This window comes from Eurypyga helias, unplaced genomic scaffold (genome assembly GCF_000690775.1).
Source record: "Eurypyga helias isolate BGI_N326 unplaced genomic scaffold, ASM69077v1 scaffold1138, whole genome shotgun sequence".
Classification (NCBI taxonomy): domain Eukaryota; kingdom Metazoa; phylum Chordata; class Aves; order Eurypygiformes; family Eurypygidae; genus Eurypyga; species Eurypyga helias.
Window position 1 is genome coordinate 15,326 of NW_010267319.1, and position 15,926 is coordinate 31,251.

At 38.6% G+C, this 15,926-nt stretch overlaps 1 protein-coding gene across 1 annotated transcript in view; it reads right to left on the bottom strand.

The window, feature by feature from the left end:
* CCSER2 (coiled-coil serine-rich protein 2) overlaps window positions 1-15,926 on the bottom strand; it is a 51,726-nt gene that overhangs the window by 6,540 nt on the left and 29,260 nt on the right. Inside the window, exons 6-9 of the mRNA XM_010157354.1 lie at window positions 13,327-13,410; window positions 11,380-11,466; window positions 9,720-9,818; window positions 1,156-1,240 (exon numbers count right to left, since the gene is read on the bottom strand). Coding sequence (XP_010155656.1) covers window positions 1,156-1,240; window positions 9,720-9,818; window positions 11,380-11,466; window positions 13,327-13,410 — 355 coding nt within the window. The remainder of the gene's footprint in view (window positions 1-1,155; window positions 1,241-9,719; window positions 9,819-11,379; window positions 11,467-13,326; window positions 13,411-15,926) is intronic.

The window sequence follows — 15,926 nt, forward strand, 5'->3', positions numbered from 1 at the left end:
CACACCACAGGAAAATGAAGCACAGCTCTCCACTGCGCAGAGAAAAGCCTATGAAACAGGCTGTGCATTCCCAATGGTTGTTTAAATGAACATTGTCACAGAGATGTCAAGAGAGTATTTGAAACGCAACTTTACAAGTTTTTTTTTAATTTGAAGTGAAATAAGTCAGGATTATTGCAAACTGAAATTGTAAGCATAGTTTTCCAAGATGCAGCTTATACTTCAGATCTCCATTGGCCCTAGAAATCTTACTTCGTTTCCATAATTTTACTTTTTCCTTTGTTTCTCTATGTCCAAATACTCTCTTGGGCTTTGCTAGACAGTCGAACACACTGTAATTCTCCAATTACAGTATATTTTAAAAATATAACTTTAGCTTTATGAACCAGTTATATTTCTTTGAACAATTATCTGTTTACAATGCAATACCAAAGCACAAAATAAGACTTACCATTTCTCTATGTCTACGTAAGCATACAGTTTTTAAATCAGCAATTGTCTTTTGTTTTGCAGATCCAAGCCAAGAGAACAAATGCATCTTACATCAGCCCACATCGTAGCTACTAGCACGTAAGGAATGTTAATATATCATGCAAGTTTTGCAACAGCCACTTCAATGTATTAGAAGCTTTTTTTACAACAAGTACCAAGAGGAGGGGAAAAAAATTAGTTTCAGGGAAGCCAATCTGAAAAGTTAAGAAAACTTCTCGTGAGAAGCAATGAAAATGACACTTTCCCACCAACATTATTCTGTACATCCACAAGGTATTTATGTAAATACATCCACATACGCACACATGCAGACTTAGGAGCCAACAAAGCACACACACAAACAGGATAGTACTGTACAGCCAGGAAAAAGAAAGGGAAAATGCAGCAAGCAAGACTTATGTTAAGACAAGACCAGAAACAAGGGCCTACTCAGGTTTGCCTGAAGAACTGCTGAAGTGAATCAGCCTTTAATAACCGTTATAAAGCTGTAAGTTGTAGCTGCTTATACACTGGCTAAAGGAAGCGTTTTGGTTAGCCACAGACTACCGTGTATGTCTGTAAATCTGCCTCAGGAAGGAGGATACTACGAGATGAACAGTGCGTGCAAAGGGGAAGCTTCTACTGGAACACGGTGAGGGAGATGAGTGAGAGGTACAGACTCACTCTGTCTACGGTGCGGTGGAACACTCCGAGGGATGCCCTGGAATGAGCCCTGCCAGGGAGAGAAGGAGGGAGCAGAATACCCACCCTGTGCAGAAAGAGAGAGGGGGAGAAGTATAATAAAAAAAGAGAACAGGGAAAAACAAGACACCAAAAAGCCACACCATTCATTTTCCCCCAGAGAGGTATCATTGTATTGCCAAGTCGTTCCACTTCTTAAAAGCAAACGCTATGTGCTACTAAAGCTCAGAGGATAAACAACATTATGATGCCCTGAACTAGTCAGAAATCTTGCAATATACTTCCATTCATATTCAATACATATGCACACATTTCTGTTTAAGATATATGTAAGGGAAAAGTATAGGAGCTGAGCTTTTCATGTTAAAAATGTATGCTTAAAATTGTACTTCCACAGCTTTCAAAAATTTTGGTTCTTTACATGTCTCACCAAGCAGTAAGTTGCTTAATACTAATCTATTGGAAAACCAGTCAGCTTTAGTTTACAACAAAAAAATTCTAATGCATAGAAACAGATTTTCTAGCAAATCCTGGTGCTTTAAAGTCCACTTCACTATTTTGATACATTATTAAATGTGAAAGAAGAGAGGTAACACAACTCTTTTCCATGCACATTGCTCTTGAAGCTTGAGCCTTCCATTGGAGGATCAGAGGACTCTGCAGGTCAACACCATGCAGAGCTTGCCCGTCAGATACTTCAGATCACCAGAAGTGACACCTTACGGTTGCTGCATTCTCAAGACAAGAAGGTACTTTTATGCGGTCTATCATTTCCTCCACACCCCTACCTTCAAAAGAAATCTATCCAAGCTGGAACTGCCCTCTCAAATCACATAATCTTCATGTCCTATTTCAGTAAGATAGGATAAGTCTTTACAACCCCTTCACCATTTAGCAGCTAAAAACTCCTTTTATGAGTTGCAGAACATGGCTGCTAAAAATAACGACTGCCATTGCCTCCTGGCTACCAGTAACCAGCAGATACAAATGGCGAACTGGGTAACTACTCCTTCAGACATCTGGCGTAAGGTATCTGAACAAACACCTGTATCAAAACAACCAGGAACACAATTCTTCCCCCCTCTCTAGTTTCTCTGCTGGCGTATCTGCCAGGGCTGGACAAATAATAAAGTAACCTTTTGTTTCCATGCTTCTTTTAAAAAAGTGTTAAATATCACATTGCTTCTACAAAGAAATATTCTGCTTTCATATATCTCAGCAGAATTTTAAACTTTTCCTTGACCTTCCAGTTATCCTAATCTAGTTAGGTTTTATCCACCACGATTCCAAGCTTCCGTTACTGCTAAGATGCAACTTAATAACACATGTAAATACTACATGTTTAGTAATAACACACTTAGCAAATTTTAAGACTTGACTGTCTAGAACAAGAAATAAAATCTGATACGATTTCTTTATTCTTCTTCAGAAGCTGGGATAAAAAAAATTATTGGAGCAAAATTCAAGGTAAGAATGATGGACGTTCTTTACTCTGATCATCTCTATATGGAGATAGTAAGAACATGTTAGGTAACGATTAAGTCCTCCAACAGTAGCCATTAGCGTCAACACAATTTGTTGACTGCTGCATGAAGAAACAACAGTACCAGCTTCTGTCAAGTGACAAAACTCTAATAGCCTGCATCAGCAGAACAGCTATTAAATACAGAAATATTCCCAGGAACAAGATTAATCAACGATGAGACATTAACAAAATGGGTTTAAATTTTCAGCGCTGTACAGAACACCATTTTCCAGGCTTGTTCACATTTCATCCTCAATTATGTCGGGGTGGTGGAACAACAACTTCTTTGCATCTTCTAAACATAACCGAAATCCCAGCTAGTAAAAAGCACAGTGTCATTGGGCACAGATCTCACCTTGTAGCAACTTGTTTGAGTTGGCAATGAGCTTTTTCCAGACTTCTTTGAAATTTTTTAACACATTAAATTAAGAAGGGAAGTGAAAACTGTATATCCTCTGCCTTCCTCTCTCTAAAAAGAGAGATTAAGACAAGTACAAGCTAGCTGAGCTACGATAGTTATGATACTATTTTAAAAGCAAAGAAATATTTAGATGTCGTGATACATGCCAGTGACTTTTCAGCATCCATATTAGCACTAAAAAGCACAGCACTTTAGTACAGTCTTTTCTTCATGGTGTTAAATCATTACTTTAACTGGGGAAGTAAACTAAGAAACTGCAAGTGGTTTTTGCAAGTCCTTCAGTGGTCTTGCCTGCTAAACTGAACTGTGCTCCAGGCTAGCCTCCTTCTCCCAAGTGCTGTAGAACAGTCAATAATCTGAGAAGCAGAAGAACTAGCTCTTCCTCTGGTAGTAGTGTTGGCAGTTCACACTGCTCCACACAGCAAATGTCAAAAGTGTGGGGTGTTTTTATTTTCAAAAAAACATAACAAGCATTGTTTTTAATCCTATGTCAAATAAGGTAATTAAAGTTAACATCAATTGACCCACGTCAGGACCAGGAAATACAGCACTGGGAATTTAAGATGGGTATTATAATTTCACAGATTGTACAAATTATAGAAGTTGTACCAGTCCCATAGATACAGCACACTGAGATAAGTACCTGCAAATAAGCCTGACTTATGAAAAGATGACTTTTCTTTTAGTACTATTTTACGTAACTCCAGCAAATTTACAAAGCTTTCTCCTTTAAACAACTCGCATCCATCCCCTTCTATTAGTCAAATGTGCACTGAGGTTCCCAAGAAATCCAAAGAACATGAAAAAAGAAACACAGGCTAATAAGCATGTCTCCTCAGATTATGGTACATATTCAAAATACACAGAAAGTGGGGCAGTTTCCCACCAAATACAGGGAAGAAAAACCTGAATCACAATTTATTTTATGCTTGATTGTTCAAGAATCTATAACACTCATAAGCAAGCAATGCTAGAATTTCAAGATGAGAACATGACTTACCTCAGCCTCGATTAAAAAACCCACTAAACTATTTGATGGGATTCATGTGGGTTCTGAAGCCTAGTCTGATCAATGCAAGCCTTTCCACTTGCACTTCAATGTCAGATAACGTTAGACAGTCCAGCTGGACACAACAGTTCCTCCCACCAGCTGTCATGTGCATCCAGACACTAAATCCCACTCCTCTCATTTCCCAGATACTGGAATTGTTAAATAGCAAAAGCATCCCAAAAGAGAAGCAATTCAAAACGTTAAACAAGAGGCAAAACAGAACACTCATGAGTGGAAAAATAAGAGCAGCTGAAATAAAGCAGTCCACAAACCAGAAAAAAAAGAAAAAAAAAGACTGTTCTTCAGAGATCCTGATGAATTGTACTAAATGCTAAACACTGCCAAGGACAATGCTGCTAAACATTTATGAAGTTCTGACCCTAACTGCACTGGAAAACCTGTTTGGTGTTTTGTTTTTGTTTGGTTTTTTGAAGTCTACTGAGGACATTAAGGGCAGGGTTTTCTATTGTCATGAAGAGACCTCAACTTCAGTATAAGCAATCACAGGAAAAGCAATTGCTCCTGCCAGAAAAGGACAAGAGAAATATTTATAATCTATCACTGCATAGTAACTTTAGGCCAACAGCCAAATATTCCAGTTCTTTTCCCAAGGATAAACCAACATCCAAAAGGGCTACTGCTTTAAAGTAAAGAGTCTTTTCTGCTGCAGAAACACAAATACAGGAAAGCTCCAGTTTTATCCATACAGCTGGAACCTTTGAGCATTTCCAGGAAGAGATGGGTTTTGCTGCACCTCACCCAGCATGGCCAGTTGTCCTACAGAGTTCCACATCAGGAACAAACCTAGGATGGCATACTTAAATTATCATTGCAAAGAAAAAGTTTTTCAGCAGTCTCTATCTAGCCTGGCACCCAGAAGGAGATTATGAATAAGCAGTTCTGACATGCCACAGTCTTTTTGAAAGCATTCAGGTCAAAAAAATCCCAAACGAGTCTTAAGTGCTGGTTTATGGTAAGCCAACAAGAATTGCTCGTGAAAGGTTTGAAGGACCTCTCTCTGCGCCTGCACGTTCTGCACTCTCAGTGTAACAGGGCAAGACGCACGCGCAACACCGCTATCTAGTCCAGCCACAGTTCTTTCTCACCAAGAAAATACATTATAATGGATCAGCAAGTCAACAGCAGAGTACTGACAACAAGAGAAACCTGGGCTGAAGGTGAAGATCAGCACTATTATAACAACTAGGCTTCAAAACCTGGAGGTCTGACCTCCTATTTGCAGAGTCAAAACATACAGAAACTTTAGGGATAAGGTAGAAGGAGATACTCAGACAACAGTACACAAAGACAGCCCAAGTATTATGAAGGTTCATCAAAACAATTGACATGAAAGGCTTTGGGATGACAAAGTGTAATAATCATCAAATGGAAGGCAGAGGTAGAGAAGAGATGTAGCAAAGAACGAGAACATGTTTTCTGTTGTCATTTTCCCAGGGACAAGAATGAATCTGAAAACACGTTTAAGCAGCAAAGCTTATTCTCATCACTGTGTATTATTCCAAGACCAAGGAGACAAATTAGCTTTTACTGTGCACTGTCTACTGTTGCAGGGCATGGGAAAGCACCCATGAGCTAGGAGGAGTTGCGTTACCCTAAGGAACTGAACCCCAGGGAACAGAATCCTTTAGGGACACAGTCATGCATATTAAGGCTTTGTAGTTTTCTGCCTTGGTCTTCTACTTCTCAGCATCTGCAAACAACCTTTCCAGTTTGAGAAGTCAATTAATTTGTCAACATAAACTTGACATGTAACTCCTGTACCCTCAAAATCTTTTTTAAACAGTCAGTATTTAGCATTACAGAAAGGATGCTGCAACGCCCGCGAGACATTTGTGGCCACGGCTGCTGGCGTTTTTCTTCTCCAACATGAATTTCTTCACGTAATTTTATGTTCAATACCTTCTTCCAGCTTTTGTTTATTTCTTTCCATGATAGTGGACAAGCATAAATTAACTGGAAGTGAATTCAGTGTAAGAGATTTATGAGAAACCCTTCCAGTAATGTCACAGTCTACCCTGCCAGTGAATCTTGTACAAGCCCTCATCCTGAGGATGGCTAACCGCAGGTAATGTTTTCCCTCTAAGTTACCACTGCCTAAGCAAACACCCAGAAATTCCCTAAGGCAGCGCTGAGCATGCTGTTAGGACACGGCAGACTGTGGCTAGTCAATAGGTTAATTCTTAACATGTCCCATTTTCAGCACATGTATTTGCAGCCACTAGGCTGTATTACATGGACTAAATTCCATGGCTTCCATTTATGTACATGTTCACATTTAAACACGAAAAAAACCCTACAGGTACTTAAAAAAAACCAAACACCTGTGTGGTCCCTAAAGAGAATAACCCCAGACAAGTTTATAATCACATCAGCATGGGCCATTTTCTAGAAATTTCTGGTAATAAAGAAAGAGCAGGTAAGAACATGACTTGCAAAAAAGGGAATGTTTAATGACACTCACTTGCCTGTTTACTGGGAGAACGAAGTGATCAGAAGCACCAGCTATTTCAAATGGGCAGTAGAACTGCAATAAATCAACTCAATTCATACGGTCTTAAATTCCTTGAAATCTTTTAATAGTTGACTGCCACCCTCACTATTTCCCATTTTATTCTAACATCTGTTCTTTATGAAACACTACATTAACAATGCCTGTTAAGCACTGGAAGCATCTGAAGTATTTAAAGGCAGTAAATTACTGTGTGTTCCCAGGCTGTTATTCATACTTCAGGAATCAACACAGAATCAGTTCTGCTTGTATTTGGAAACTGTCAGAATATACTTGAAGGTTATAACCTAACTAAAGTAACTTCTTGATGTCCACCATCCTTTATAGTGACCGACAGGTCAGCACTTGCAGGGAAAAATGAAATAGTTGAATATTCATCAACTTCGCTAGCTATTAAACAAGCTGAAAGAAGCAAAAACTTATATGCCTCAATGGAGTTGTACTCATGGCCAAGATTCAAATTATAATTTGTTTTTTTAAAAATATACTCTACATAAAAGCTCCCTCATTTCATAAACACTAACTACATTTCATGACTTCTACCCTGTTTAGGACCACTAGATCTCATGTCTCCCAGCCTGCACTCTCAGTTCAAGAGCATTTTTTTAAATTGAACAGGAATCTTAATAAAGCAAAAAAATTATGTTGACTTTTTTTTTTTTAGTGAGAACACATTTAACCTAGGTGTCCTCTGCTATTTTCATTTATCCTACTCCTGCCTTAAGACAGAGACAATTGTCTCCCCTTTCTACTGGAAGTGACTTTTTTTGTAGTTGGGTTCCAGATCAACAACGATTTCATGCCAAGGCTATTTCTGCATTAATACTTTTATTAAGCCATGCAAGGAAGTTCTTGTGCTAACATGCTTTGGCATCCTATTACACCAGAAAGTGGAGGTCTGATCATTAAAACTGGAACTCTGCTACAACAGCAAGACTACTGTCCCCTTTAAGAAATCCCACATAACTTACAAATATGAAAGGAGAATGAATTCAAAAAGCTGTTCTGTGCAAAACTTTTCAGCTATCATTTACAAATAAAAGTTCCTGAGAAGCAGTTTATTTGGAAAATTTGTCAATACTTCAAATTTTCCCAATTTCTTTATGGACTTTCATGAGAAAGTTTTCATGCAAAAATAATACTGAGATATTTTATAATGCACATCTAATGAACATATGCCTACACACACGTATGTGTATCCTGTGTACCCAACTACCCACACACCCCCTTTTCAACCATGAGCACAGCAGGTCCTTTTTTTTAATTTACATTCTCCCTTATTCCAAATCTCCTCAAGACAAAAAGTGTCTTTTTGAACAGAAGCACTGAATAACGTAGAAGAAATACTTCTCCCAGACCAAAACAGACAGCTGGGCTAAATGACTACTTCTACCCGAGTTAAAACTCACATTCCCTATCTTCTCCACTATCTTGGTCTTAATACCAATTATTATTAGTTAATACCACAGGTTGCTCAACTTAGTTAGCAACTCACTTCCAATAGTTACTAATCTGTTTCTAAATTTTTGTGGAAAATTATAGGAAAAAAAAAGGAACATAGAAACACAATCGCCACTAACCTAGTAACAGCATCAACGCAGGAAAACAGCAAATGAACATCATAGATAAGACATTAAAACTTGGGAAAGAGAAGCAACACAAGAGCTCAAAAGGTCCAAAGTAACAGGAAAAGAGAAACAAATGGGGTAAGTATCAAAGACGTTACACATGCTATCTGAAACAGAGGTGTTGGAGCAAACGAAAAGCTACCTAAGGCTACGATCTCTTTACAGCGGGTTCTTATCAGACAGAAGACAGTTGGAAAGCACGGTCTCAACAGGATAAAGCTGTTGCTAGCAACTGGTGAACAGTCTGTGTGGTGGTACTTCTGTCCCAGCACTACATCTTTATTTAAAAAAGGACTTTCAGAAGGAGACCAGGGGTGATTTATCTTTACTACAATTTTACATCAAGTAACTTAAGACATGGTAAAACCAAAGAAACAAAAACATCTAACATATTTTTAATTTCTTCTAAAAAAAAAATGTGTTAGGATTCTCTAAGCTAGAGCAGTAGCTTCAAGATCAAAAGGCTATTTGCTGATGACTGACAAAATCCTTGTTCAAAGATAATTCCTCATTATTATGTACCATCAAGTGTGTTGTCCCCCCCATCCTAAATATTCTATCAGCGTTCCATGAAGAATGTATGTTTTACATAATGGAAGCAAACATGATCCATGCAACAACGTATGGGAATGAAGATGTCCTTTGTCAAAGTGATTTTCCCCCCAATAATGAGTCAAGAGATTCTGAATGAGTGTTGTGGTTTGACCTTGGCTACCAGTAAAGCCCCACGCAGCCGCTCGCTCACCTCCCCCCTCCCTCCGGCAGAAGAGGAGAATCAGAGGAAAAGACAAGGAAGCTCGTAAAATTGATACAAGGACTATTTAATAATTGAATATCAATTCATATCAGAGTGATACTAGTAATACTAACAATACCACTAATAATATGCACAAGTCAAGTTCTTCAAATCGTAGATGAATTAAAAAAAGGATAAACTTTTGGTTTTAAACACTTACGGACTGAAACTTAAAACACACTCTTGCTTTTCCTCAACAAATGTGAGCACAGCAACAATGAAACTTCAACCAGGAAAAAAAAAAGAACAACACTGCGGATATACCTAATGACTTGAAAGTCAGGATATAAGAAAATGTCTTACATAAAGTTAGACATGCAGCTTGGGCTGACTGTAACTTAAAATATTCACCTTCTGCACTATTTAAGAAGAGACTTCTGAAGTTTAATTACTTATTTTTAAAAGAAACGTTTGCATTAAGTGTTTGAATTAAAGGCTTGCAAAAGAAGGCAGGAGATGCACAGCAGGAAGGGTACCACTTACACACAGAGCACAGAATCTCTTGAACAAAGCCAGCTTGTATGACAAGTGTAATAGAATTGGGGAATGAACTGCAGAAAGTCATACCCGAAAAGGAATGGCACGTTTTACTCACAGAACTCCTCCTCCAGGAGGTTTGCGTAAATTTATCAGCACACATGCGCGTTGCCGCTACAGGTTTTTGGCTGTCTTTCTGGCAGTTACATCTAGTGGCCTTAATCACCCCATAAAAGAAAGAGAAAGGAGCATTTGTTAGAAAATAATGAAGATGCTTGAAAAGCACAGTGAAGGCCCAGTGTTCAGATACCACACAGACATTACTCGGCAGTGTAGCACAATGCAGTTAAACAGTAGAAACTAGGGTTTGCAGTGCTGCACAACTGCTGTTCTCACAGCATATTTAGAAGCAATTTAGAATAAAGGTTGGGTTTTGGAAAGGGTTTTTGATTCACTTAACTTTCTGAAGCACTACATTCTTTAAGCCACCTTCCAGTAATTAAGAAGGTAAGTTTTACCCATCTTTACAGCAGAGTCCCTTAGCCACAACAAAGTTTTCAGTTACTACAGTAATTAAGTACATAGCCTACCAGGGAAGGAGAGAGTGCCTTGAAGAAACCTTTGAAGGCTGATAGTAAGAATGAGACCGAGCCTTCTGAAAATAATCAACCCTTATTGCAAAACGCTACTAGACAAGACAATTTGTTTAGGTATGCTGGGATATGCAATTCTGTTGTTTAAGCAGCAGAACAGAAAGCCTAATCTTAACATTACATGTTTATTTTAGAGGCAATGATCATGTGCTGGGGCAGGGACAGGATGAATGCCACAGCTCAGTGTCAGCACACATATGTACAGAAGTACATGCTAAACATTTCATTGAGGATTACAGTCATACAAGACTCTCCCTAGCCATGATAAGTAAATACGGTGTGCACCTCTCATCTCATCCACCCTACCTTTAAGGTGTTGATGTAGCTTGAAAACATTGTTACCTTGTAATAACTGTACAGCAGGTGACTTTACCAGAACCCAAGTTAACTCAGAACAAGAGCAAAAGGAAAAATTGTATACATCATTTTTGCTTGAGGACTTGTGTCCATCTGAACTCAATTTATGATGAAAGTGCACCCATAATTTATTCATTTGGCCAGCTTAATCTTACTATTCAACATGCTTTGATTTTGTTTTGGTTTGGGTTTTTTTGTTTGTGGGTTTTTTGTTTGTTTGTTTTTTAAAAGAATCAACTTTGAATTCTACCTTGCTCAGCTTTAAATTCTACGGTGGAATTCTGTATTGAACTAATGGACAGTAGGGGAAAAGAGACGGAGAAAAACAACAAAAAACCTTCAAGCAGAATGATAGGCTCAATACTTGAGGCATAAAGTAGCTTATCTTTGTTCACTGACATTTTTGAACAGCTTCTGGAATTTTACATTTGAAGTGTTTGTTTTGGAAATGAAATGTATTCAGCATTCATATAAATATCCTTGCTTAGTGCCACACATACAAATCATGACTGGCCTCCAGAATTAAAGATCCTAGGTGTACAGCTGCAAACACACCATAATACACCTAATCAGTCTGCTAACTGAACCTTTACAGGCCCGTGAGTCAGGTGCCTCTAACGAGAACCCCAATCCACCTTTGATATTATATAAGTGTAGGAAAACTACTGGACATCTAGCCCTCTTAAAGCCTTCATAAGAATTACCTACTCAAGTTGCACTCTGCAGTGTCTATTTGGGATGCTGTTGAACATTTAACATCATACTTACAAGCTGATGCTCTAATTGGCTGATTGTTTCATCCTTTTTCTTCAGTTCATCTTTAAGCTGCCTGATCTGATTCAGCAGATCATCCATCTGCAATAGAACAGGGGGCAGTAAGAGCTTTTCTAAGGCTACACAATCTCAAACATCACCTCCAGAGGACACAAGTACGTCAGACGTTCATGGAGGACTAGCAGTAGTAGTACCACACACTTTCCTCCTCTTCTCCGCATGGTGAGACGGGCTGTAGGCATACAACCTGAAGAGTGAAGAAACTTGACTGGAAGACTTTTTACAGGACAGAGTTGAGCTGATCCACTAAATTTTTAGGGTACGTAAGTAAATCAGCTGCATTTTTGATGCAGTATTTCATCTGCTGTACAAGCAACTGACATTGTGTAGATGAACATCCTTAGCCATCAAATACTACCTATATTCTCCTCTATCCAACACCAAAAAACACTGAAGCTTAAAGGTTAAGTGGACTGCTATTTAAAAACCATTAACAGACAAAAATAAGGAAAAAAATAATTTGTAAACGTAACTACATGTTTTGAATGCAAACAGCACAACTGATTTGAATACATCCTACTAAAAACTGAAGAACTAAAATACTTCTGCAAATTTTGGAGACAAAAAAAATTGGTAAACATGCACAAGGGTTTTTTTTGGTGGGGTTTTTTGTTTGGGTTTGTTGGTTTGGTTTTTTCCCCTCCATCACAAGGTAATTTTAATGTATTTTATAATTGTGCCATTATAGCCAGGCCATAAATTAAGGGACATATATCTACTATTTCAGTTTCACTGAAGATGTTGTTAGTTACTGATCCAGGACAACACCCAGGCTGATATGTTGTGCAGTGTTTCAAACTGTATGCCCGTATCAATTAAAGAAGTGACAATAAAAAAATGTCAGTTAAACCAGACATTTCTTTGTTGTTATCAAGGTAAAAAGCAAGACTTTTTCCTCCACGAATTAACACAAAAGACTTCAAGATTTTGAGGTAGGTGACTGTGGAAGTACAAGCACAACAACTATATCAGACAACAATTAAAGAGAAAGGACCACCTAAATGTTAAGAGTTTAGAAACCAGAGTTGCTAGAGGGTGATGCATGTGGACCTACAGCTTTAGCAAACCTCAAACTCTGAAACCAGGATTTAGATAGATGCCCTTCAAACAGAAATACGTTTGTAAGTATTTTTCCCCTTTCTAGAACTATTTCTGATTTCATCCTATCTTCAGCAAGTGTTGTTCCCCTCCCGTATGTGCAGGATTCATGATCTTTCCATACCCGTTTTACAGGAAGAGCCTCAATGCTGTAAAACCTTACCACTGTAGAAAGCAGAACAGTACATGTGCATGACCATAAAAGATGATCCCTTTTGGAATCTCCACTGTGATTGCTTTCTCCTTTAAGCCCCATTCTAAACCAACACACTCATCTTTGACTTTGTGGATTTCACATTGGTTTTAAGTTACATCTGCAACACCTGTATTATCTCAGGGAAAACTTCCTTTAGATAAAAGACATTTCAAGCCAAAGTCAACAATAACTGTAATGAAACAGAGCACATAATTAAGTATAGTATGATTACACTTCAAAGCAAAAACTGTCTTTTCAAATTCTAACACTTAACAAGCAGGCAGAACATTTTTGAATGAAGTTACTCTACAGCTGTTAATCCCCACATGACTGCTACAAATGCAGTCTTAGGCAATAATTACTCTAATTATTTAAACTGTGCTAGCATTTTTAATATGTGTTAAATACGAACCCTTCTGTTTTAACAAAACTGAAGAGATGAAGGATATAAATATTTGATAGGTTTGTATTTAAATAGAAGAGAGAGGCACTACATCATAGTGACACAGAAGTTTTTGATTTGTGTTTTTTTAAACACAAAAAAGGTTTGTATCTCTTGTTCTGTGAAGTAAATCAGTGCCATTTACCTTAAAAGTTGACTCGGGTTCTTGTGGTTCTGGACTCGATGGAACTGAGAGTGGGATGTCCTGGAGCGACACATTTTCATCATTCTAGCAGGGAACAAAAACAAGAACAGAAGCTTGAATTACACGCTGAAACAACTCCCTTGCAAACTGGCTTTCAAGGATGGAGGCACATCACCTCTGCAAAGCCTCTTCAATGTCTGACCTCACTCACCTGATTTTTCCCTTTTTTTCCCAGACAGGAAAGCTTCTGTTGCTGCAGCATGCGTACAATGTCCCAATAAGGGCTGTGAACAGTCTCCCTCTCCTCACAAAGCTACAGGAACAGCTGCAGCTATGTCAAAGCGTGCTGATTTTGCACAAAACTGTTAAAAACTGGCCATGCAATTATGCAATTTTAAAACCTTCATTACCTTTGGTAACCATTCAAATAATATGTCTGAGCATTATCAAAATATACAGCCAAAATATTTCAGCTAGGAATTCTTAAGTAAAAAACCCAACATTTGCTACTGGGCAGCGATAAAAAATTAACTCACAGCCATCAGAGCTGAGTATCATTTATAAAAACTGAAGCCACACAAAAATATTCTTTCCCCTGACACAGCAGCCATGAATTCTGAAGTTAAGCACAGCAAGTAGAAACAGAAACAGCCAAAGATGCCAAAAGATGATTGCCTAGGTATGTCCTGAAGCACTTACACTCTCATGACAAATGCAGTACTCTAAGCCCATGGCACTCAACCCTGAAAAGGTTCAGTTAGGTTACAGGGTCAAGGCACGGTCTGAACAACAACGGTGTATTTTTGTGATATGGTCTCAGGCTCCTTCTGTGATGCTGTGTCCCATCCTAGTGCAGAACAACACTACAGTACAATTACAGAACAGTTTATGGGCATGGAAGATCATAACTCCCATTTCCTTGGCATGAAAAGATTTATTTCTAGCCCTCTCCTTCCGTCCACCTCTATCTGCCCCCTTCTTAAAAAATAGAGAAGCATCTTCTAACTTAGAGGATTCTCCTTTATTTTTTAGGGTTCTTAGAGGGGAGTTTCTTTACCTAATGACCTCACTGCCTAAGACTGCATTTGCAGAGCATAAGAGCAACGTGGCTCAAAACCTCTCTAAAACCACACAGAGGCTGAACCAGCAGCTCACCAAAACCACAAGAGTACAAGTGCAGCTCAAATGCTAAAGATCAATCAAGGGAAAAACCCACAACAAACCATTTTATGCTCTTCATGTCCATGAAGTATCATTTGCTTTTTAATCTATAAGAAGTATTTCTTATACATTTTAAACTAAGCTGCAGAGAAGCATCAAGGAGATGGACCAGATGCAAACCAGTAGAAAATCAATCGATTAATTTAACAGTTAAATTTTTACTTTGTCCTATAGTCACTGATTACTAACAGCCAAAATACGCACAATCATCAGCAAACTACAGAGAGTTAAATTTACTTTCCATCACTTAAAGGTAATTTTATGTTTTGCAGCATTTTGGTGGTGGCTTTGGGGGTGTATTAATTGGGCAAGCAGTCACATTTCCAGGTTTCTGACTCCTTAACAGAGCAAGTATTTCAGCTTACACTGTCCAACACCACTGTATTCAATTCACAAGTAGCTGCTTGTCCCTTCTGGGCAGATGGCCAGCAAGTGACAGGCTGATGAGGCAGCAGCTTACAGTCTGTTATGAACAAGTACTAACAGAACATTTTGAAATCATTTGCACAGTAATATGAAGAAACAAACATAATTGTTCAGCCTGGAGAAGACTCCGGGGAGACCTTATTGCAGCCTTCCAGTACCTGAAGGGACCTACAAGGATGCCGGCAGGGGGGGACGACTTTTTACAAGGGCCTGTAGTGACAGGACAAGGGGGAACGGGTTTAAATTGAAAGTGAGGAGGGTTAGATTAGATATCAGGAAGAAATTCTTCCCAGAGAGGGTGGTGAGGCACTGGGACAGCTTGCCCAGAGAAGCTGTGGATGCCCCATCCCTGGAAGTGTTCAAGGCCAGGCTGGATGAGGCTTGGAGCAACCTGGTCTAGTGGAAGGTGTCCCTGCCCATGGCAGGGGGGTTGGAACTGGATGGTCTTTAAGGTCCCTTCCAACCCAAACCATTCTGTGATTCTATGATCATTTAATCCAAAACATTGCTAAAATGCTAGAGGAAATGAGCAGTGATTAGAATCACAGAATCATTTACAGATTAACAATCCTATTTGTATATTTTATATTTATCTTCTATTCTGCAACTAACTGATACCATCAACATTTGTTATTTTAAACAACTATTCAAATACAGAGACTCAGAAAAGGAACATCAGATGGTCAAGTTATAACTGTGAAGGAGTAATCATGGGAATAGGGAAAAAAAAATTCACAAAACGGGACAAACTATTTCAAGCAAAAGTATCTTGCATAGCTTTCAGAAGCTCTATCACTGATTCCACTGGTACACCTTTCATTCCCATCAAATTGCATGTAAGTGGAGCAATAAAACACTCCACAACAGGAGATTAAGACCTAATTGCAAAGGAAGTTAGTATGTCACATTCTCTGGTGACTTAAATCAAGTACTCCAGCCCTATGCTACACCTG